The 23,884-nt window shown below is 38.9% G+C and overlaps 1 protein-coding gene across 1 annotated transcript in view; it reads right to left on the reverse strand.

Moving 5' to 3' along the window:
* Positions 1–5,952: 5,952 nt before the first annotated feature.
* Positions 5,953–23,884, reverse strand: part of usp46 (ubiquitin specific peptidase 46) — a 28,766-nt gene continuing 10,834 nt past the window's right edge. The window contains exons 4-9 of the mRNA XM_036581469.1: positions 17,435–17,673; positions 15,267–15,343; positions 14,718–14,801; positions 13,702–13,899; positions 13,399–13,477; positions 5,953–12,601 (exon numbers count right to left, since the gene is read on the reverse strand). Of these exons, the coding sequence (XP_036437362.1) occupies positions 12,500–12,601; positions 13,399–13,477; positions 13,702–13,899; positions 14,718–14,801; positions 15,267–15,343; positions 17,435–17,673 (779 nt within the window). The 3' untranslated portion in view covers positions 5,953–12,499. The remainder of the gene's footprint in view (positions 12,602–13,398; positions 13,478–13,701; positions 13,900–14,717; positions 14,802–15,266; positions 15,344–17,434; positions 17,674–23,884) is intronic.

The raw sequence follows: 23,884 nt of genomic DNA on the forward strand, positions 1-23,884 counted from the left end.
TTGGGTTCTCAAACTTCTCACAACACAAAATGCTTAGCCAGCGCCGACAGAAACCACTGATTCCTTTTCTTTCATCTTTAATTCTTTCGTCTTCCAACCGGTGCTATAGTGCCACCAAATTCAAGCTGCCACTTTAACGTAAAAACACAAAAGACACTCTTTAGAGTGAGTGTTTGGTTCCATTCTGGGCTGCTGTAGAAACATGTTGGCACAACATGGCGGCCTCTGTTGGAAGAAGACCTGCTTCTTTGTAGATATGAAAGCCTCACTCTAAGCTAACACAAATACAGTGATTCATAGTTAGAGGTAATAATACACTAATGAAAACATAGTTTTGTATACTATATTTCATTTCTGCTAATAGATTCCCCTAAATCTTACACACAGCACCTCTAAGGCTTCTGCAGGTATTATAAAGTCTCTATGCAGCGTGTATGTAGCTTAAAAAAGTTACTAGATTTCTGCCTTCCTGACGGTGCTCTGCCCTGCAGTGAAAACACTTTTTGACAGAACATCCCTAAATCAGCCAGAGCGAAGCCCAGTGTTACACAACAATGACCACCTAACTAAATCTCCTTCAGTCTGCACTTGTTGGCAGGCAGAAGAGAAACAACTCCTCCCAAAGATTTTCTACATCATTGTATTTAAGGAGCTTCGTATGTGCCGTTACTGATTGCTCAGTGACATCTGGGGTTGGAAATCCACAGAACAGCTATTTGGCAATTTCTTCAGGACAAAATAACAAAAACCAAACTGAGTCTATGCACAGGCATTCGGTTAACAATGTCCAGATGCAATGGACAACATCTTATATTACACATACACATGCAAGGGGAACACTTTGATGCCCAGAAGCTTTTACAAGGATGCAGCGCTGATTAGGAAATTACATGGATTTTGAAATGAGCTGTTCTAGAGAAACATGCTGAGTCAGAGTTGTTCAAAGTGGTGGTGATAGGAACCAGACGTCTGAAGAATTTAACGGCTCTAAAAGCTACCCCATAGGACGATTTTACATGAAATGGTTATGAATATGCTGCCTGATGTCTAAGTCATTGTTTTCCGAGAGTTTTGAGATCAGGTTGTGTTGATCAAAATGGCGGAGAGGTACATGCAGAGTGTTGTAAGGCAAAACAGTCCCCAAAGAAAACTTTTTTTTTTTCAGATTTACCACTATTTTACTATTATCAACACAGTAAAATAAGTATCTGTCAACTGGCCTCTAATGCATTTTGTGGAATATGTGGAGCAGTGATAGAAAGATGAGAATAAAGTTAGAACAGACAGAGGGCTGGAGAGGATGAAAGCAATGACAGAATGAAAGAATGAGAATGAGTGGAAGATCTTTTGCAGGATTGCCTGTTAAACCTATTAACCCTTGTATAGTGTTGATGTGTTTGTTACTCAGTGGTCTGGTGGACCCACCACATTATTGTTTTTAAATCAGTACAGCCATAAAAATGTATATAAAAATAAATTAAAAATATCACAAGTGTCCAGTGTAGGGTTCTCCTTTAGCAGCTGTAGCCAGTCAGCAGCCTGTCCATGTTGTCCACCCTCACACACACACACACTCACACACACTCACACACACACACACACACACACACACACACTAACAGCAGGCCATGTAGGAGGAGAACAGAGTGAAGGACACAGCACCTCTACACTTTTACTCCCCGCGGGTTCAGCCCAACACCACATGTGCAATATAAATGTGTGGGGGGTGAACAGAGTGAAGACACTGAAAATGGGTTATTTTATATGTTCTTCACAGAAAATGAGCAAAGGCAAAGAAATCTGAGGTTGAAATAATAATAAATTACATCATTTTTTTCTTTTGGTAAACATTGAAAACGGGTCCCACAGACCTGAACACCACATAAGGGTTAATACAGTTTTGTGAATCCGGGCCGTTGGACTCTTTAAGTATTAAAGAAAATATAAAAAGTCATCGGTTCACCATGACCTACCCCGTTTTTTTTTCTGTTTTTTGTGCATTTTTTATAGTTTTATTCTTTTCTTATATTGTATTCACTTATGTGCAAACGTTTGCATGCCACTAGACAAATTGTGTGTTTCTGAATTTCATAGTGAAAATAAGTAACACATCCTCTACAGGGAACACACTTGTGCACAATTTCATATTTATTTACTGAATTTAACGGGTGAAAAAATAAAACATACAATATGGCCTATGCAAAAGTTAAGGCACATTTTACATTTCACGCCTTATTTTTTATTATTTTATTACAGTCTGTTAAACTCAGCAAATGTCACATTTAAGCTTGTTCTCTTTAGAGGATGCGTTAACTTATCAACAACTTTGACCAGGAGTGTTGAGTACGTATGTATATTTTGGTTTTATTCCATTTATCTAGCCTGTATTGTGTCATTTAGGTCTTAAAATATAAAAACTATTCTATTCAACAGCCATCCCCAGAGAGGTCAGTGAATTAAGTTAATGTAGGAGTCCTGAGACAACACACACACACACACACACACACACACACACACACACAGCAAACTCACTCCCTGCCTGACTCAGTATCATCACAGGAAGCTTGTTGTTGTGTTTTTGTGTAATGACATCACATTCCTCTCAGTATCTTACACACACACACACACACACACACACACACACACACACACACACACACATTTGTTTCTCTGAATTGTGGGGGCATTACATAGACCTCCATTCATTTTCTGGACTTACCCAAACTTTAACCATAACTACTGCTAGCCTTAACCAAACCTTTATCCCAAACCCAACCCTAACCTTATGATTAAGACTGTGGGGACCAGTTTGTAGTCCCCACAATGTAGCATAAACATGGTACACACACACACACACACACACACACACACACACACACACACACACCAGTGGGCGTTAGATTAAAGGTTTTGTGTTGTGTTGCTGACTTATAGCACTAAGTAGGAAGTGATGTCACGGAGAAGGACTTTCTTTTACACAACGCACTGCTAAAATGATATTTCAGCATATTAAATCATCACTCATCTAGTGATTATAGATTTGATAGAGACAAATCTAGTGATTCTCTTAATGAGATATGAAAACATAATATTAAATATTTGACCTATTTCTAAGTTTTGTATTTGTTTGAAATGTTTTATTCTATTAGCTGTTTATTTTGCATATTTCTAGAAACATTGTTTGAAACAGGCAAAATGATCTTCCAGTAGAGTGATATCCCCAGATAAAATGAACTAATTTTTTTAAGCCAACTGTGTCTGAACACATCGGAGTTAGACCGCCGCATTTAACCCATCCATGCAGTGAAACACCACATACACACTAGTGAACACACACACACACTAGGGGGCAGTGAGCACACTTGCCTGGAGCAGCGGGCAGCCCTATCCACAGCACCTGGGGAGCAGTTGGGGGTTAGGTGCCTTGCTCAAAGGCACTTCAGTCACATAGTGTCAGCTGAGGGGATCAAACCAGTGCCCTTCCGGTCACAAGGCTGGTTCTCTAACCTCCAGCCCACGACTGCCCCCAACAAATAAAATCATCTATGAATACCTTAAATAATCTCATAATATTAATGAGAAATGTTACAATGTATTGACTAGATTTATGATTTTACATGCTCACATTATTAATCAGTCTAGATTTTCTTCTCTTCCCATCTGCCACTTCATTAGTCAACCCCCCCGATATACACACACACACACACACACACGCACACACACACACACACACACACACACACACACACACTCTCTCTCTCTGCCCAAGGCCTTTAATGTCCCTGCACTGAAATAACATTAGTTGAAACCTGTTGCGTGTGTGTGTGTATGTGTGTGTGTGTGTGTGTTTAAGTGCCCACATGAGCAGGAGAGAAACAGGGCTGTGGACACAAGAACACGCCAGACAAAGCAAACGTGCAAACAAAAGCATCAGCACTGATGAAGTGAGCACTGCTTTAGTCATGCTTTAATGCGGGGAAACAGAAGAATCCAGCACAAGCCAAGTCATCCTGACTGTGCTAACCATGAGAACTTACAGAAGCCAGACTCTCCAGGCATTCACACGAGTGCTAATACACAGTCTGAACAGCTCTGCTCAAATGACGTTTTGCTGATTTTCTAAGCAAAGATGAGTTAACACATCCTCTACACAGAACACAATTAAATATGACACTCAGTAAATTTCAGTACATAAACTCTACTCATTCACTAAGTTCAACATATTGCAAAAGAAATAAAACAGACAGAGATTAAGTGCCATAACTTTTGCACAGGCCACATCATATGTTTTATGTTAAATTTGGCACATGAACAGTACTTGAGCATTAAAATGTGCATGATCTGTAGGGGATGTGTGACATTTCACTTAGAAAATCAACTAAACTTGCAGTTTGACCAGGGGCACCCAAACTTTTGCACACAGGGTATAATTTATGATATTACATGATTTTATATTACTGAAAACACTGATTCTAAACTTGATAACACGGATTCTGAACAGCACTGCAAATGTAACTGTGCTTCTGCATGAACAGTTTAGTGTCTGAATGGAGTCTAATAGATTTAACATTTCGCTGTTGTCAGAAAGAAACTTTGTACCTTCAAAATGGAAACTTTACAGGAGAAGGAAAGAAACTACTTTACTTATAATGTAAGTCTATGGAACCAGACTTTTTTCAAAGTCATTTTGGGCCGTTTATTTCAGTCCATTCATCATAATATTTACACACACTGTAAAGAATAACAGGTCTTTTCAAATTATGTCAAAAACTGAAAAACATCAAAAATGGAGATACAAGGTTTTCTTCCGACAACAGCGATAAGCAGGTCTGCAACAAGCCATGTGTGATTTGGGACTCGACACACAAGCTTAAGCGTTTGCAAAGCTTTTGTGAGCAATTCTTAATACCGCTCGCTCAGTGACATCAAGTGAACAGCACTCACTTCAATAGCCGCCCTGAAAAAGACCCACTGAAATTGCAGACAGACACTGATGAGGAATGAAAACAGACAGCATCTCTCTTCAATTCGTCATTTATTTGTAAGACACCACCGTCCAGTCTACAGAATAAATCCTTTTAACATTTTACAGCCTTTAGAATTCCAGCTCCTCTTAGGTTTAAAAATATATATTTTCTTACTATCAGACATTCTACATATCTTTATGTACAGTTGCATCCCACACAAATAAAACAGTTTCTTCTTTTTTTTCCTCGGGTTTTCTTCTGTGTTCCAGTTTTAGAGGAGTGTGTGTGTGTGTGTGTGTGTGTGTGTGTGTTTGCACGCGCATGTATGCAGGGATTTGGCACAAAATCAGTTATGTTTGATCAGTAAGGTGGAGAAACGGCACACGATCACAGCTACAGTGAAGGAGAGTTCAGTACCGTTAAGAGAAGGTATCACATGGAACTATGTACACAACACGCTCGTTTCCTTTCACACTCACACAGACGCACACGCTCGCTTTTTCACACTCACACAGACACACAAATATGCTCAACATCTGCTTCCCTCCTTTGGGATGTGCTAAACAGAAGGCTGTTTTGGAGCAGGCAATAAAAGCGCTAAAGGACGTCTCTGCCTGGCCAACGTAATTTCTGCATAGTCGAGCTGAAGCCTCTGCTAATACACAGTGATCATAAATCTGTAGTGTAGTAACGTTCAAAAATAAAATTCAAAACTTTAGAATCTCGTCATGATAACTAGATTTAATTATTATCAATGTTTCAAGCATTTCAGGAACAAGTAAAAGTTTAATATACCGTTTGTATGCAGACATTTAAACATCCCTGGTCAAATGATATGTTTTGTTGATTTTTTTTAAATGGAAAAAAAAAAAAAGTTAATATGTACTCTTCAGGGAACAAACTTAAATGGTGTTTTCTGCACATTTTAGCACACAATTTCTATTTACTTGCATATTAGAAAATGAAATATTAAGTGTGCCATAACTTCTGCACAGGCAACATCATCTTTCCCACTTTGTTAAATTCAGTAAATAAACAGTAAAGTGTTTGTTAAAACATTATATATAATATTCCCTGTACTGGATGTGTTCTTATTTTCACAAAGAAAATGAATAATACATGTCATTTGACCAGGCATCTTTTTTCTGGTCATGTTATCTGCCTTGAGATGTGGTCACCACTTAAATACGAGGAAATCCGGATATTCATTTGACTTTCTTCATTTTAACTTTTTTCCTGATGCTACAACTTTCTTAGTTATTTTGGAATCATGCTTTCATCATCTGTTCATCATTCTAAAGGTTCTTATTGTTCTTTAAAGCTGGAACTTGCTGTTTAAAAGCTATATTTAAACAAGAGGATTACAGTTGTGGAGCCATAGCAACAGCATGTGAGCTGCTGGGCTTCAGGCTGCATCTATGAATGGATGGGAAGTCAAACTAAGAAAATATAAGTGTTTTACTATAATCAGGAATCAGCAATCAGCTGTCAAATGACGTTGCACTAGCGGCAGTTCGAAAAGATGCGGTGGCTGGCTTCACATGACTCTGAGGAAGTATATCACTGTTGTCGGAAGAAAACCCCAAATCTCCAAAATGGCAACTTTACAGGAGAAGGAAAAAAACATACTTTACTTTTAATGTAAGTCAATGGAACCAGACTTTTTTTCCAAGTCATTTTGGGTCAATTCTTTCAGTCCATCCGTCATAGAATTCACCAACGTTGTAAAGGGTAACAGGTATTTTCAAATTATGTCAAAAACTGAAAAACGTCAAAAATGGAGATACGAGGTTTTCTTCCGACAACAGCCATATGCTAGCCGTCTTCCTCCTAGCGCTGCTAGCATCTTTAGGGGACACCTAGCTGGTGGATGAAATTGGACATGACTAAATTGGGAGAAAAGAAAATGTGTTAACCGTGCTGATGCTTCATTAAAATGTTATCCTTTACATACTTCTTACTAATTTTTTGAGACCTAATTGTTTTAACCCTGGTCCAAAGGGGAAGCATTTCACAAGCATTTTATATGTTTCTACACAATCTGGTTTTATATGACTGAAAACACTGATTTCAAACTTTTGAAGGGTATTGTATCAGTTAAGAGGTAAGAAAAAAAAACAAAAACAAAAACACCAGAACGTCTGTCTGATGAGAAAGGGGCAACAAACCAACAAGGGAATCTTTACCTGTGTGCACAAACAGCTAAGGGGCGTCTAGGTGGCTCCTTATACATAAAACTCTAGTCAAAGCATCAAGTGGGTCACAGCTTGGAGTGCCCGGAGGGATGGGGTTCCACCAGGAAAAAGAACACTGAGAACCTATTCAATTCCAAAGGAAAGAGGAATGGGGGTAATAAGGGCTGTCCCCCCGAGGCAACGTCAGGTTAAGTGCCTTGCGCAGAAGAAAACGGAGCCCAAAGAGCTGAGGAGCACTTCTAGCAAAAACTGAACCACCAAGTCCTCCAACAGGTTGACCAACCACTGAGCTGCCAGCTGCTATCCTGGTGGCATAAAGCTATCCAGAAGCTTGAAACGCACACTCTGTGCTCCATGGATTCAAAATCAAAGACATATTCTGATGATTACAGTTACAATGAGTAATATTTTCACAAGTCTGACATTTTTGGCATTTCTGGAAAAGTAACTTCTGGTGATATCCTTCCACTGCATCTTCATATGTTTTTACCCAGCTGCCATACTGCTATGAGTTTTGTCTTCACAAAAAGACTTTCTAATTTATTGCCCTCACGCCATAATCAGTATCATCACTGTCCAAAAAAAACCAAACAAAAAAAAAATACTAAATGAAAATTAACTTTACAAATAAAGGACAATCATTCCTAACCTAATATAGATTAAATGTAAAGTGAATTCATTCCAAGTCATTTTGGAGCATTTCTATTGGTCCTTTCACCGTGAAATGTTCACATAACGTAAAGAACAGCTCCTGCGTTCAAATGATGTAGAAAAACAAAACTGAAAAAAAAAATATATATGATGTATGTTTTTTTTTTTTTGGACAGCTGCGATTTACTTATGAAGAACTTTAAAGGAAAGATTTAAATGAAAAACTGTACTCACTGTAACTTTAACCACTAAATAAGGTCCAAAAAGACAACAGATCTACATTGTAAAGTATGTTGATTGTGCTATGGTGCAAACGGAGACGCGCGGTTTGATGTGTACCAACTGACTATGTGTATCGCAATGCAAAGCCCTCTCTGACAACATGCTCAGTGCACTGTGTCTCAGTGGGTTTAGAAACTCAGAAATGTAGTTATCTCACACACACACACACACACACACACACACGCACATATATCATGGTTCAAGCCACGAATCAGGAATGATAAACACCACCACAAGTCTTGGTAGTGCTTCTCCATTATGAACATGATTTAACAAAAAACACATGAGAATCTATGTAGCGCAATATCAAAATCACGTGGAATGTTGATCTTTGCCCTATAAACTACCTTACTAAACTCAGTGCGTCTCAGCCCTTCATTTATAAGCTTATGCAAGACACAGTCTCTGTTTCATACTAATATGTCCATTTCTTAGACCTCAATCAACGAGGCCTTCTGTTTTTCTCTGCGTTCCTTCTGAGCCTAGAGACTGTCCTCTCAAACACACATGATGAGTAGTGATAGCCCTCTTTGACAAATGCCCTTCACATTTTCAATGGAATATATTGTGCGCTTGTTCTTAACTTTCCTATTAATAAAGGCTTTATTAACCCCTTTACAGGGCCGGTAGCAGCCATTGTGTTACTGGCTCTGGAAGCTGTCTATTAAAACCATATTCATAACCACTGCCATCACAGTAAGACAAAAACAGATGTTAGCATAAAAAGGTACCTTCTGTAGACAGTACCACCTTTATGGTAATGCCAAGAATGCTTAAAGCAGAGGAAACGTCATATGAGTGAAATAGTTACAAGTTACTTGTGAAAGTACTTCCACTGATTTGTCAACAAGTCTGCATAATTAAACAGTTAAGATGTAAACAAAGAGTGGTTTGATGTGAAACGCGAGTCAGAATTGTCCAGAGTGGTGGTGATGGGAACCAGACGTCTGAACCATTTCATCTCCCTATATCACAAAAAGTTATTATAAGAAATGTTTATGGCCACAATGCCTGAAGCCTGAGACAGTGCTAGCTTTGAGATAAGCTTTTGGCCTAAAACCTATTTTTTTAATCCGTTCATGGAAGAGAGGTATATACAGAGAGCTGTAAGGCAAAATAGTCCCCAAAGAAAACTTATTTTTTCAGATTTACCGCTATTTTACCATCATCAGCATTAAATATAAAAATGCAAAAGATGGGTGTTGGTTCACTGGCTATATTTGGTCACAGACATTGTGACCCCTGGTTCCCATCACCACCACTGTATAGAAATTGTGAGCCAGTACCTTTTTTCTGCAATTAACTCTTTCACATCAAACCAATCTAAATGTCTTTGTTTACATCTCAGCCATGAAATGAAGCAGAAATTTTGAAAAACTGGGGGAATTCCCCTTCAAGTAGCAAATGTAAAACTTCTAGACTAAACCAGAGATCCAGAGTTACATGTGTCAGACTGCATGAAGAACACAGGTTCCCAACCCTGGTCCTAGAGAGTACCACCCTGTGTCCCAACCCTGGTCCTAGAAAGTACCACCCTGTGTCCCAACTCTGGTCCTAGAGAGTACCATCCTTTATTATCTTCCCTGCTCCCAAAACACCCTCTTCGAATGGTGAAGGGCTTGTTAAAGAGCTTATTATTGCATCAGGTGTCCTGGGAACAAGGGAACCACTAAAACACAGGGCAAGGGTACTCCACAACCACTGCAGCAGAGCATCCTTTCATAAGCGTTTGCCTTTCATATCTCTGGGAACCTCAATATACAGACAAAAGTGGATTGGTACTCTTTTCCTGAGCCTCTTGACAGATATAAGCCCAGGAGGAAAGCGGAACCTAGTCAGAATGACTCATCTTTACGCAGGTTTAAACCAGTAGGATGAGCCAGACTTCAAATTATACCAAAAGACTGTGACTGAACTGCTTTTAACCAGTTTTACATCGCACTCTGGAGTGGCTAGCAACAGCCCTGCAAAATACAGCCAGTGGTCTTCAATGGCAGTTAGGTAACAACAGTGTTACGTAAGGAAAAGGCAAGATAAAGTGAGAGCAACAAGCTTCAGCCTTGAGTCTTGGCTCTGTAGGAGGATCACTGTGAGTTTAACAGTAACTTCAAAAGGATGCAGGTTTTTCTTCCTTGAACAGTCGACCACTGATGTAAGGCAAGAAGGGCTGTGCTGACCTCAGACGAGTCTGCTCCAGTAATTTCTGAGTATCTGCGTGGCCTGGTGACCGCCATACGCTTTCAGCTAAGGACTAGATGCAGGCATTAGTCCACTTTTCTTCAGAAGGGTCAATCAAGGCTTGATATCAGAAAAATATGAGCTAGGTCCAGTAAGACCTGATAGGCCCTGTAGTTTAAAAGTGGTAAAGACTGGCTAAAGGTATTGAATGTTTTTGGGTTAATTCCTAGTTTGCTAATTGAACTTATTGCAACCACACACCCACACCCACACACACACACACATTTGTTGTTGTAGTGCATAACAGTCAGCAAAACACATTCACACGTTCATGTCCATGTAGTGTGTATGAAATCACACCATACTCACTAACCACACTTATTCTGTACCTCAAAGTGAAGGGCAACACAACACCTACAGTACGAAGTGGCTACAGACCAGTCTGAAGTAGACCGTGGTAATTAGACCATATGCTTTGGGAGAACACGAAGTTAAGGAGCAGAACAGAGGTGCAGTTCACAAAGTAGGATTTCGCAATTGAGAAAACCAAAAGTGAGGAGTGTCTAACAGGGCTTCACAACATATTGTTCATTAATAATTATTGCAACATTGGGCTTTGCAATACTAATATCATAACCGTGCAATATACAGATCAGTCTTTAACCAATCACTGAATGTTTTATTGTGTGCATCACATATGTTTTTTGGGTGTTTGGATAAATCAAGGCTAAGGATGTAACTTCTTTTGACCAATAAATGACCATCATTATTCAGTAATTAATCATTAAGCCTAAAATCTTCTTCTGAAATCTGACTGGCTGAGGATTGTTCAAATACATATACACAGTTAGATTCTGTCATCACTTGAGGATGCTTTTGATATGGTACAGCACTGTAGTTGTGCCATCATCCTCTCCAAAATGTGGTCATTTTTTAGTAGGCCTGTCTGGCAGAACAATTTGAAAACATTCTGCATTCAATTCAAATTCGCCTATTCAAACAGGAACTGTTGGTTATTGAAAATGAAATAAAATGTATGTTTTTTTAACCAACTGCACCGGCCGAACAACAGTCTACTTGTTGGTTAATCAGTTAGTCATTTACATCCCTAATCAAGGGCCATTAACTTTGGTCAAAAAAATCCAAGCCAATCCTCAATGACATCAAGAGTTCACTGATGTGTTTTAAATACACTGGAAGCTATATTGCAATATAACCGCAACACAGTATTTTATTTATATTGTGCACCCCAGAATACTGAAGTACTGCCTTATTTCCCCCTCTTCATACACACTTTACATTGTTAGAGTCAATTAATTAATTAGCGTCATTAATTTACTCGGGTAATTTTTGACTCCTTTTTCGTTGCAGTTGTAATATTTATTGTAAAAAACTAAAATATCTCATCCTCCTATTTTTTCTCAGTATTGTTCAGTCTTTGTGTCTAAGTGGATATAAGTGGAGGTAATAAGGTGCATTCCTATTGAACAATCTTCACTTTTGGCTTAAGCTATCCAACTCAATGGTAAGTCCTCCTTTGTGAAATATCCCTCGGCTCTGAACAACAGAACACACACATACAACACATAAAAGAATAAATTAAAACATTCTGTTCATACACACATTGGTGCCACATAAAAACCCATAGAAGAGAACCCAAAATCTGGAACAAGAGCTCCAAAAAAAGGACAGAGAGGCCCTGTTTTGGGATTAAGTTACCCAGGAAGAGCCCGTTTACAGGCCATAGCAGTACCAAGATCTTGGAGTGGAGGGTTGAGTTTCCAGACTGGCCACACTGCTTCATGGACACTGCACTGGTTCGTTTCCTTCAAGCTTTCTAAAAGCAGCGCTGAATAAGCTGTCGCTTTGTTGCCTCTGTAGTGTTTTGTTGCTGTCTTCGTTGATGCTTTTGTTTATAAAGTGCCTTCAATATGCAGGTGGACTGACTGATGGTCAGTTTAACAGGAGGATGTTTCCCCACAGAGCAGCAACAACAGAGAGAGGAGAATTCTGGGAAATGTAGTGTTGGCAAAGGTAAGGTTCGAGTGCTATTGGCACAGGTTTCAGTATAAAGAGTCCTGAGTGAGGGAGGGAGGGAGAGGGTGCCAGGGGATGTGGAGATTATGGTGAGTGACTAAACTACACTTTTTCTGTTTCCTTTCTCCCTCTCGACTCTTCATTTCCCCCCTTTGCACTTTCCACTCTCTTTCTCCTCTGTTCCTGTTGTCACTCTCTGGACTGATAGAATAGGATGTATCCTGACTCAGAGTTCTTTGAAATGTCAGAAGTTAAACCATAGAACTCCTCTATTGCCTGTGCATCGATTTTCTGTGTGCGAGGGAGAGAGAGAGAGAGAGAGAGAGAGAGAGAGAGAGAGAGAGAGAGAGACAGAGAGAACAACAAGTTAACACACAAACAGATCTATTCATCATATTCAGTGAAAGCACTATGGATGAGCATTTGGACTGTTTTTGCTATTTAAAACATTCACAAAAACATGTAGTATTCTAATATTTTACATTCTTATGAACAAAAAAACGAAAGAAAGTTCATTCCTTGTTTATAGCGCTTTGCCCCAAGACCTACTTAAGACATTTGTATGGTTTTATGTACTGAGAACATCCATAATTCATTTTTACGTTACCACTTTCCAACCTCTCTCAATTTGCAATAGTTTTCTGTGATATATAAAAATTATTTATATGTTTTTGTAGCTTAGTTTTTTTCATATCTGGACTTTACGGACTGTGGAGTGGATGGTACACTTTAAAACTGAAGCAATGTTTACACGCTACAAAAAAAATCAAAACATTTCAAAACGGTGAGGAAAATGTATTTTTTGTGATATGGGCCCTTTAACACTCTACCAGCTGACACACAAAACAATAACTCGCACAGCTTACACTGTACAAATCTGTCATATTTTGTTTGAGACATTCCATAAACAGAGTTCTGTTTAGATGTAGTCATTGCACTGAAAGTGAGATGCAATATCTGCTCAGTGAAACTTTCAGATGTACCAAACACAAAGGTAATTGATATCTGTATATTAAAATAGTCCCATGTTTGTTCCTGCAAATGTATAATGTTAAATATATAAAAAAGGTAAAGAAGTTTACATATACCTCCACAATGTCATCATCAAAAAGCAGCCAGAAGCCATGACTCTTCACTATGGTTATGTAGTGTCCTCTATTTGGTCCACTGTAATGACACAGATAATGCATTGTCAGGTACAAGAAGAGTGTGCATATGAGTGCATTAGTACAGATTTACAAGAAGTACAGTCTAATTCAAAACAAGGACAAATTAACTGAAAGAAGTGACTAGTAAGCCCACAAATGTCAGTGACAGCATAAAAATTTTCCAGTATGTTTAGGAGCCTCTGTAAGTGTGGGTACTGCATGCATGAGTGTCCAGCCACGCACCTGCCACAGTGCACCACCACAGCGACGAGGTCGTACATGCGGTCCAGGTTGACGGCGTCTCCAGACGTATTGAAGAGCCGCAGCTCGAGGGGGAAGACCACACGGTAGCTCAGCTTAGTGTAGCGGTGCAGCTGCTCCATGTACTTAAAGCGCTTCAGGTGCAGAGCCAAGATCATAGGCAGCTTCTTCACTCGCATACTGGAGACACAACACACATGCTTAGGATTAAGATTCGGATTATTCTCACATACAGTCGTATGCTAATGTTTCAATGCTCTCAGACAAAAAAATGTTAACAACTTTGTACATTTATGATGAAAAACCTAAATATTGATATAATTAATATTACTTTATATTGTATTATAATAGGGTGGCACAGTGGCGCAGTGGGTAGCCCTGTCACCTCACAGCAAGAAGTGCCTGTGTTTGATTCCCCGGCTGGGCGACCCCAGGCAATGACCACTGGGATAGGCTCCAGCGCCCCCCGTGACCCACGAGGATATGCGGTTTAGAAAATGTGTGTGTGAGCATTATAATATACTATCATTTCAATATAATTAATTTGTATAGAAATTTTAATTTCATATTTTTGAGGCAATATACTTAAAGGTAAAAAAGACTTATACATTTTCACTTTGACTGTATTTCTCCAAAACCAAATATATTGTTCTCTGCATAACTCCCCATGATCAAATATTATTAACATTTTGGTCTTGTTCAACTTTTTTAAGAATAAATGGAAAGATGACAATTATTCAATGATAAACCAACTACATCACCTGCCTCAAAGAACTTTCAAAGGCAGTAAATCCAGATATTGTGGTCAACAGTATGAAATCTCAGAATTAATCAGATCAAAGTCTTTCAAGTAAATATGTTCAGATACCATTTAGCCCCATCATTTGATCAAATGATGGGGCTAAAAAATTTACCAGCACGCCCTCACAAATATGTGTGTGGGGGGGGTGCTGGTCAATTTTTAATATATTTATGCATAAAAACTTGAACTCACTGACCGTTTCTGGGCCTCTTGCTTGCTGCAGCAGGTTTCACAGTAGTATTTATATTCACTGCACAGCGTCTCCGTGTTGCTGAAGTCCCTGATAAAACACACACACACACGGATAACAATCACCAAAACAGGGCAACAAGTGATGGTGTAACAATCTTAATTGAGTACTGAATTGCAACTGTTTTGCCGCTGTCTCTTCCAAGACCCTCTTCCTTATCATCTTTCTTAGAAACCAGTGAGAGAGATCAAAACTAGGCATCTGCATACAGCCTATAAGAGTAAACTGTGTGTGTGGGGGTGGGGAGGTGGGATGCTTATGCTATGCACAAAACCATGCAGAAATGATAGGAACTGTTATCTGAAGTGGTTATAAAATCTAGGGGTTGTGGTTTAGGGTCTCATTTTATTAGGACTCACATAAGAGGCAGTGAAGAAGTTCGATTTGAGATTTTGCATTTATCAAACCACCATATAACCAACGCAGCATGCATGTGTTATTAAATGTTCCTAATCCAGAGTGTGTGTGTGTGTGTGTGTGTGTGTGTGTGCATACCTGAGACAGTGTGTTATTGAAGTGTTTTGCTCAACGTCCACAGACAAATCCAAGAAGTCCTCATCTTTACTGCTGACCTGTAACAAGCAGAACCGACAATTCTGGTGAGATTGTGTCCATGCTTGTGCTCTCTTTGGCCAGCCTTGTAAACCTGTTTCAGTAGTTCAAGCATTAGTATCAGCCACAGCCCAGCACAGTAAATTTATACTGATACCGATTATTTGTCAGGTATAAACTTGGTGAAGGGAAACTAGCTGCAGTTAAAAAGCTTATTTTTTGTTACTTTGACTTTTTTTCCCTTGACATTTTTTCCACTTAGGTCACGTAGCATGTGTTGTACTGTGGATATCCTTTTCTTAGGCACATGATGACAATCAGCAACAATAAAGCAAGAAAAATTCCACAGTTTAAACACTGCAAAAGTTACATTTCACCCTATTCAACACTCTATTTCAGAGGTAAGTAAGAGTCAAAGGAACATAAAGGATTAGAGATATAAGTGATTAACTGATTAACCGTTAACCAACAAATAAGTAATTGTTTGACTAATACTAGAGGTTAAACAATGTTCATTTCATTTTATTTCATTTCCAACAAACAACAGTTTCAATTCAACTAAGCAGAATTATATGAGGTCACTTCAACTGGTTCTGCTATGAGCCTCCTAAAAATGAAGCACACAGCTAAAAATAGTGGTGTTCACTTTTTGAGAGGATGACAGCACAACTACAAAGATGTACCATACCAAGTACAAAAAGCTAAAAGCCATCATAAAACACAACTGTCTTGTCTGTCTTTTCTTAGAAAAAGTGTGATGCATGGTGTTAGAAAATCACATACGGATGTGCAAAAATATAGAGAAGGATGCGGTAATTGGCAACAGCTTCTGAGAGATACTGGCTGTCAGCTTTAAACAAAACCAGGTTCTTCTGTAGGGTATGTATAAGACTGACTCTTACTTCATATACACCCTGATGTCTGACCCAATCAGTACTACATTCTACAGTACATACATGGAACACTTTTTAATATCCAGGCTGAATTAGTAGACAATTCAGCTGATTAGCGCTCATAATTGTGTGTATTTTATGTATTTTACAATGTAGCTCAGCCAGCCAGCTTTCAGATCTGGAAGTTTCTGCTTTATAACATATTTTGATGGGTCAGGTCCTTGGTTTTAGGCCTGTTGGTTAACAATGAATCACTGACTAATGATGGCCGGTTGGCAGTCAAAAGAAACTGGCAAATTTGCATCCTTAGAAATTACCTTAGTCTCCCAAGGGTTAAAGAATACAATGAACTACTATCACTCATGTCTTACCAAGCATTTTACTCAGCTCTGCAAAGTCAATTATAAAAACCCAGTTCAAAAAGTAAACGTGATCCATATCTAACCATTTATTTCTCCTCATGTGGCAGCAGTTTTTGGTGTTGCTGCATTTCACTCCTTTTCATGGCCAGAGCAGCCTCTGTTCAGGCTAGGCTGAACTCTGCTGACCAAGTTTTCACACATATAATAAGTGAATAAAGGAGCAGAAAGAGCAGCGGAGAAATAATTGATAAATGCTGTGAGGTATCATGCAGAGAGGGACAGACCCCAATGAACTCAAACTGCCTTAGATACAATGGAAAACTGGGTCAAAGACTGAGAAACATACGAAACCAATGCACTCGTCTCTCCTTTGGCTGGACAAAAAGATTTCATTTGATACTTAAAGACTCATGCAATCTAGAACCCAATCTAGAACCCAATCCTGAAAAAATGGGCATATGTATTTCACATAGTCAAAAACAGAAGCCTGAATTTTGGTCAGTTTTTATATATACTTCAAATGTAATACAGTGTTAGAGACCACAATAGAGTTTATCTGAGATTACTTAACAACCCATGATTTAAGTGTGTAGAGCCTTAGGCGTGCTGTTACACTGTGCTAACTGGAGAGTAAAAGTATCATTACATGTTCATTACATTCTCCAAAACTAAAAAAAGCAAACTTCAGACACCAAATATATCTTGGCTGACATTAAGCAGTAATTGGGAAAAGTACTCTTTTTTCAGCCGAACTAACTAGCAGAAGTAACTTTAACTATTACTGTTAACCTGCAGGCTTATAATTCAGCCATTATGAAAGTGAAAAGTCTGAGAGTGAAAAGTGTGAAACTCCCACCGTCTCACAGTTGAGGCAGCGTGTCTCATTGGTCAGAGTGCCCTGGAAGATATCATGAACCCAGGTGGACTCGGCCTTGTTCTCCGGCTCGGTTTCGGCAGTGACAGCGGTTCCGTTGTTCTTCAGCCGGCCGTTCTGTTTCTCCTGTTTCTTCTCTTCCTGCAGGATGTCAGCCACTGTGTTCAGCAGGTAGTTCAGGAACTCGTGAGCATCCTGCTGCATGTAGTTATCAAAAAGGTCTATGAGGAGAGGCAGAGCACAATGTCAGTAACCGTTGTTGTGGTTTAGCTAGCAGTAATAATTAGTTCCATCTTTGTGATATTGCAGTAGAAGCCAAAATACATGTTTTGTTGATTTTTCAAGTGGAAAAAAGTTAACCCATCCTCTACAGGGGACAACTGCGGGAGTGTTAGTCTGCACGTAGCATATATAGATGGGTGACATATTAAAAGAAAAAAAAAAAAAGAGTAAATGGAGTGGAGCAACATAACGGGTGCAGATGCAGATGTACTTTATGATACACATTCACGCACTTAACATCCTACCACACTCCGTGGCAATTAGATCTGTGGAAAAGACATCAGTAAAGGTCTCTTCGAGGATGATAGCGTCCCCATCAACAGGGCACGAGGGGCCACTGAATGGTCTGATGAGTATGAGAATGAAGTAAATCATAAGCTATGGTCTTCGCATTTTTCATCCATGTGTTGGATATCACTCTCTGCCCACTGAGGGAATATCTTTTGGAATTGTGTTTCATCCCTCCAAGTCTGTGAGAATCTATGCCAAGGCAAACTGAAGCTGTTCTGGCTGTTAGCAGCGGTCCAGCACATTAGCATTACTAAAGCTCTATACAAGTTGGATTAGTTTTACCTAATTGACGAATGCACGAATCTTCAATGTTTAAAGTCTCCTAAGTAATAATTTTGGAGCAAATTACTTTCCATTTGCAGAACCCAGAGCTCCCTCAGTAATAGCAGTCCTGTTCGAATCAACTTCATGGCAATGTAACAACGAAACCCCAGTAACAGACAACAGCACCTCTGTTCGTGGTGACCAGGACACAAAGATAAATACTGAAATAAAGTTTGAGAGTTCTTTTAATCTCAGGTGCAAACCGGGACTGTTAAAATCTAAAAAAGTTTTGGTAATGGCCTAATCAGCAGAAAGAAATTGTGAATGCACCCCTCACAACGCAGTGCGATTTCTGTCTTGTTGGGCAGAATTTGGTAAGTTAAATGGGCTTACTTTACTAGCTTAGTGTTTGTTGGTTGGTTGTTTGGATCCAAGTAATTTTAATCTTGATGTCTAGGATATAATGTTTCCCTCTGGGATATCTGGGGTAATTTGGGAAAAGTTACATTAACCCATACAAATCAGCCAGTCAGCCTCCTTACAAATTACAAAACAGGAACTCCTCTGGTAAAACAATTCCAGCACAAATACACAGTAAAGAACCTTTCTATTTTCTACAATAATGTACTTGTTGTTCAAGCCAGAAATGTATGTGTTCAAGCCAGTGTGCTACATTAAATATGTTTTACAGTTTTATATAGTACCCTGTACAGATATATAATACTGTATTAAAAAATGTTATATAGTTCTAACATTGTATTAATACATCATAACATAACAGTATCATCGTTATCAGCGTTACTATAAAACAAGGTGCAAAAAAGAACATTTCTGAAGCAGCAAAGGTCTCCACTGAAAATTAATTTTGAACGAACTAATGCTAGCTAGCCAAGAGTATGTAAGCTTACCTAACACAATGACATAAAGCACAGGATATTCGACGACTTCTTATTTTTTCACTTTGTATGTATATATTTTATTTGTAATTAAATACTGATAAAAGCTAATTTCAGCAAGCTGTGTTATTCACAGCTTTGTAGTGTACATTCACTTTCATACATTGGCTGTGAGACTCACGCAATTCAGTTTAACCTCACGCTTCGCTCGACGTTTCTCATGCTTTTTTACAAAAGCACTTTGTTTGAATACAAGAGAAAAACATCACGCTAGCTATTCCGTGACTGCTGGTCCATGTCTGCTGCAGATCAGTGGGGGCGGGACCAGTTTCCATAGCAACAGGGAAACAATGAGAGCAATGCGATGCGTCAACTGAACACAGTGCATTTGTGTATCAGAGAATAGAGAAAACCTACATTTTTTAATCTGTCACCCGTCTGTTTGTAGTGATATTCGGGGGAAAAGTGTACAAAACAAATTGACGTTGGAACTCATCAGTTGAGCCACTGAGTTTCAAAAATATTAATTTTTCCCATAGACAAAAACAACTTAGACCCAAGACTCGACTGGATGCTAAGAGCAAATTTAAAAATGACTGTCTGTTCACTAAAACACATACATATAGATCCCATATCAGCAAGTATGAGCGAACAACTGACTACATACAGACACTATGCACATGCAGGCTGTGAGTGGTGAGTGACACTGTGTGTGTGTGTGTGTGTGTGTGTGTGTGTGTGTGCGTGTGTCTGTAGTCAGCTGACTGGTTCCTCTGACAGAGGTCTGTATTGTTCATTCATTGAGAGAGCGATCTGAAGTAAGACAGCAGAACAAGTCTCCTTTCATACCACTCACCTACACACACACACACACACACACACACACACCCTTACACCTGTCTCTCATTCCACAGATACACCATATTACACAGGGGCTTACTGTTAGTATTCTAGAGTCGGATGCTAATTCACTGACCATACCAGGGCAACTACAGACCTAATTAACATACTTTCAAAACCACCTTTGCACATTGTTATATTTCCAGATGTCTATGCTACATCTTTTGCTGGACAAAATGACCAAGAGAGCACATGAAGAGTTAAAAAATTCTCAATACTCCCATCACTGACCACATCAGTAAAACTGCTTTTTAAGGAGACCATCAAGTAATTTCACTTGTGTGATATCCAGGAATCAAACTTGTTTTTTCCGCTCCATAAATAAGCACTACCACTGCATCAAGCAGCTCATGATGAGAGCGCTGATTTGCAATTAGGTAGCCAGTGTGTGTAGCACAATCATGGGTCAGCTTTGGCTTCTATATTCAGTAAGGCTGGAAAATACTTTACCTAGTTTGGTCTAAAAAATGGATAAAGACCTCATTTAAAAATTAGCTACCTGTCATCATGCACAACGATGAAGGACACTGTATGGATTCATCTAATTCAGATAAATGAGAAACACACAGGAAATATTTGATCAGTACAGTTTGCAGTACTTTTTCTTAACCTGCTTAAGTCTTAATCTGCGGAAAGGCAAGATAAGTCCTAAATGAGCACTAACGCTGATGCGCTTTATGAATCCAGTCCCAGCTCACTGTGTATATGAGACATCAAGAAATGATAATAGTTAATTATCAGTTTTGCCAACTGATGAGACTGATGCAATATCACTGCTTTCATCTTTAGACAGTCAGTTATTTTCACATTGCCTCCATTAGTGCCACAAAGTGACCTTTTTAAACTTTTACTAGTATCAAAAAGTTTTGTATCAGATTCATGTGTTCTTGATATAACCCCATTTCCAAAAACGTTGGGACACTGTGCAGAATGTAAATAAAAATAGGATGCAATGATATGCAAATCACGTTAACCATATTTTTAAAGGAAAATAGTACAAAGACTACATATCAAATGTTGAAGCTGAGAAATTTTATTGTTTTTTGAAAACTATATGCCCATTTTGAATTTGATGCCAACAACCAGTTCACCAGTTCGGGGGCTCATTTGTTGTATTTTTAATTTTATAATGCGGCAAATGTTTTCAGTGGTGACAGATCTGGACTGCAGACAAGTCAGTTTAGCACCCGGACTCTTTTAATATGGAGCCATGTTGTTGTAACACATGCAGAATGTGGTTCGACATTGTCAGTCCATTTTAAATGAGCTCAGGCCCAGAGAAGGTGGCAGTGTTTCTGGATCCTGTTTATGTACAGTTTCTTCTTTGCGTTTTAGAGTTTTAACTTGCATTTAAGGATGCAGTGATAAACTGTGCACACAGACAGTGGTTTTAAGAAGTGCTTCTGAGTCCATGCTGTGATTTCCACTACAGAATCATGTCTGTTCTTAATGCAGTGGCGTCTGAGGGCCCGAAGATCATGGCCAGCAAATACTGGTTTTTGGCCTTGTCCCTTACATACAGAGATTTCTCCAGATTCTCTGAATCTTTTAATGATATTATGTACTGTAGATGAAAAGCAAAAGTTCTTTGCTATTTTACGTTGAGAAACGTTATTCTTGAATCGTTGCACTATTTGATCGTGCAGTCTTTCACAGAGCGGTGAACTCCTCCTCATCTTTACTTCTGAAAGACTCCGCCTCTCTGGGATGCTCTTTTTATACCCAGTCATGTTACTGACCTGTTGTCAATCAACCACCAGGTGTTTTTTTTTTAGCATTACACAACTTTAACAGCCTTTTGCTGCCCCCCGTCCCAACTTTTTTGGAATGTGTTGTTGGCATCAAATTCAAAATGGGCAAATATTTTTCAATAAAATTTCTAAGTTTTAACAATTGATATGTTGTATTTGTACTATTTTCAATTAAATATAAAGTTTAAATGATCTCCACATTATTGCATTTTGATTTTATTTACATTTTACACAGCATCCCAACTTTTTTTGGAAATGGGGTATTTACTCACCTATTACATTGCATGAAAAGAGAGATGTTTTAATGTCTACACCAAAATAAGAGCAATATTAAATCTCTGCTTCTTTTTCTTTTTACCCAATTTTACCCAATTTTCTCCCTATGTTCATCATTGCTAATTCCACCTGCTAGTTAGGTCTCCCCCACACAATGCTACTAAGTTGGGAGGGTGTAGTGAATGCATCTTTCTGAACTGCTGCTAACGCAATGTCATGGGACAACTCAACGCACTTAGAGATGAACAATAACTGCCAATTTTGTTACGTCACTTTACAGACACTTGCGCTGAGTAGCACTCTATAACTGATTTGGTTGGGGGGAGGCTAATTATGCTCTCTTGGACTCGACACAGACTCTGCTTCTTTGTGACTGCCAAAAATATGTTCCATGGTCTAAGTGCCAAAATCAAATGCATTGCTTTGCTATAATTTTACTGCTTGTCAGCCATTATTAGCAGCAGCTCATGCTGCAAGAACAATACGAGCACCTGCCGAGTTAAATATTAAAATGGGCAGATTACACAGCCAGTACAGGACTGACGTGCTGCTAGTGGAAGAAAACCTGTTCTGATGTTGAATTCTCTCACTTGGGGCAGACCAACGTAAAAAAAAAAAGTGTACATTTGGAAAGGGACTGAGAGCTGCAATTCACAGATCAGGTGTTTGGTGTGCACTGGAGTGTGGGTGGAGTGTTCACACATCAAAACAGGGTGAACTTAAGAAAAGGTCTAATTGGTTGAAGAAGGTTGGTGTGAAAGCACCCTGAGGTTTGTGAGCTGTAATCTTGGACTATATCTATAATCTGGAATTGCCAGGACTGAATGAGTTTTACCTATTATCATATTTTTACTGGTAAAATGGTTGTAGGGCTGCATGATATGAACAAAACACTAACTGTGATTACAAATTGTGTTTGGGACATTGCGATATATTCATTTAAATGGTGATTCAAAAAAATTCATCTGATTTAAAGGCAACATATTTTTACAACCGTGAGGCGCCTAGGAACCAATTGAAACACGTACCAATTGAAAACACATACCAATTGAAAGAGGGGGTCATAGAGTTTCTGACTGTCAGTGGAAGATGGCTCCCTTCAGTCTACGAGGAGATGCCGACCCCTGAGCAGAAAGAGTTCTGCGTTCTCCACTTCAATAAGAGTGAATCCGTCATAACTGTGCAACGTGATTTTCGTCGGCAGTGAATCTCCAACAGCTCAGAGCGTTCGTTGTTGGTTCCACAACACTGGATGATCTCCGAAATCGCATTGAAAGAGCCGTGAGTACAGAGACTGCCAACATGCTCAATCCAGTATAGGATGAATTTGACTATGGTGTTGATCTTGTCCGTACAGCTGGATGAGGTTCATACTGAGCACTTATAAAATTACATAATAAACTTTAAGCTCACTTAAACTATTTACAGTTTACTGCATTGTTCTGTACAAGTGAAATAAATCATTTTCAAAATCAGATGAATCTTTTTGAATCACCCTATATTAAAATATATTAAACATGCCTTGGTAAATCAATAATGTGAGATGGTTAAAGACTGGCTTTCCTTATTTTGGTCAAAATAATTTAGTTTTGTGGATTTTGTTGCCTTCACATAGGCCTGTGTTTAAACATTTACCATGGTTATTTTCCACACAGTTACCTAAATAAGAGGACTGCGTTACCAGCACACGCTTATTTTGATGTCCTGTCACCACCACCAAACCCCAGAAACAAATAAAAAACAATACAAAACAGGCTACAGACATCATCAAG

This window comes from Colossoma macropomum, unplaced genomic scaffold (genome assembly GCF_904425465.1).
Source record: "Colossoma macropomum unplaced genomic scaffold, Colossoma_macropomum, whole genome shotgun sequence".
Taxonomy (NCBI): domain Eukaryota; kingdom Metazoa; phylum Chordata; class Actinopteri; order Characiformes; family Serrasalmidae; genus Colossoma; species Colossoma macropomum.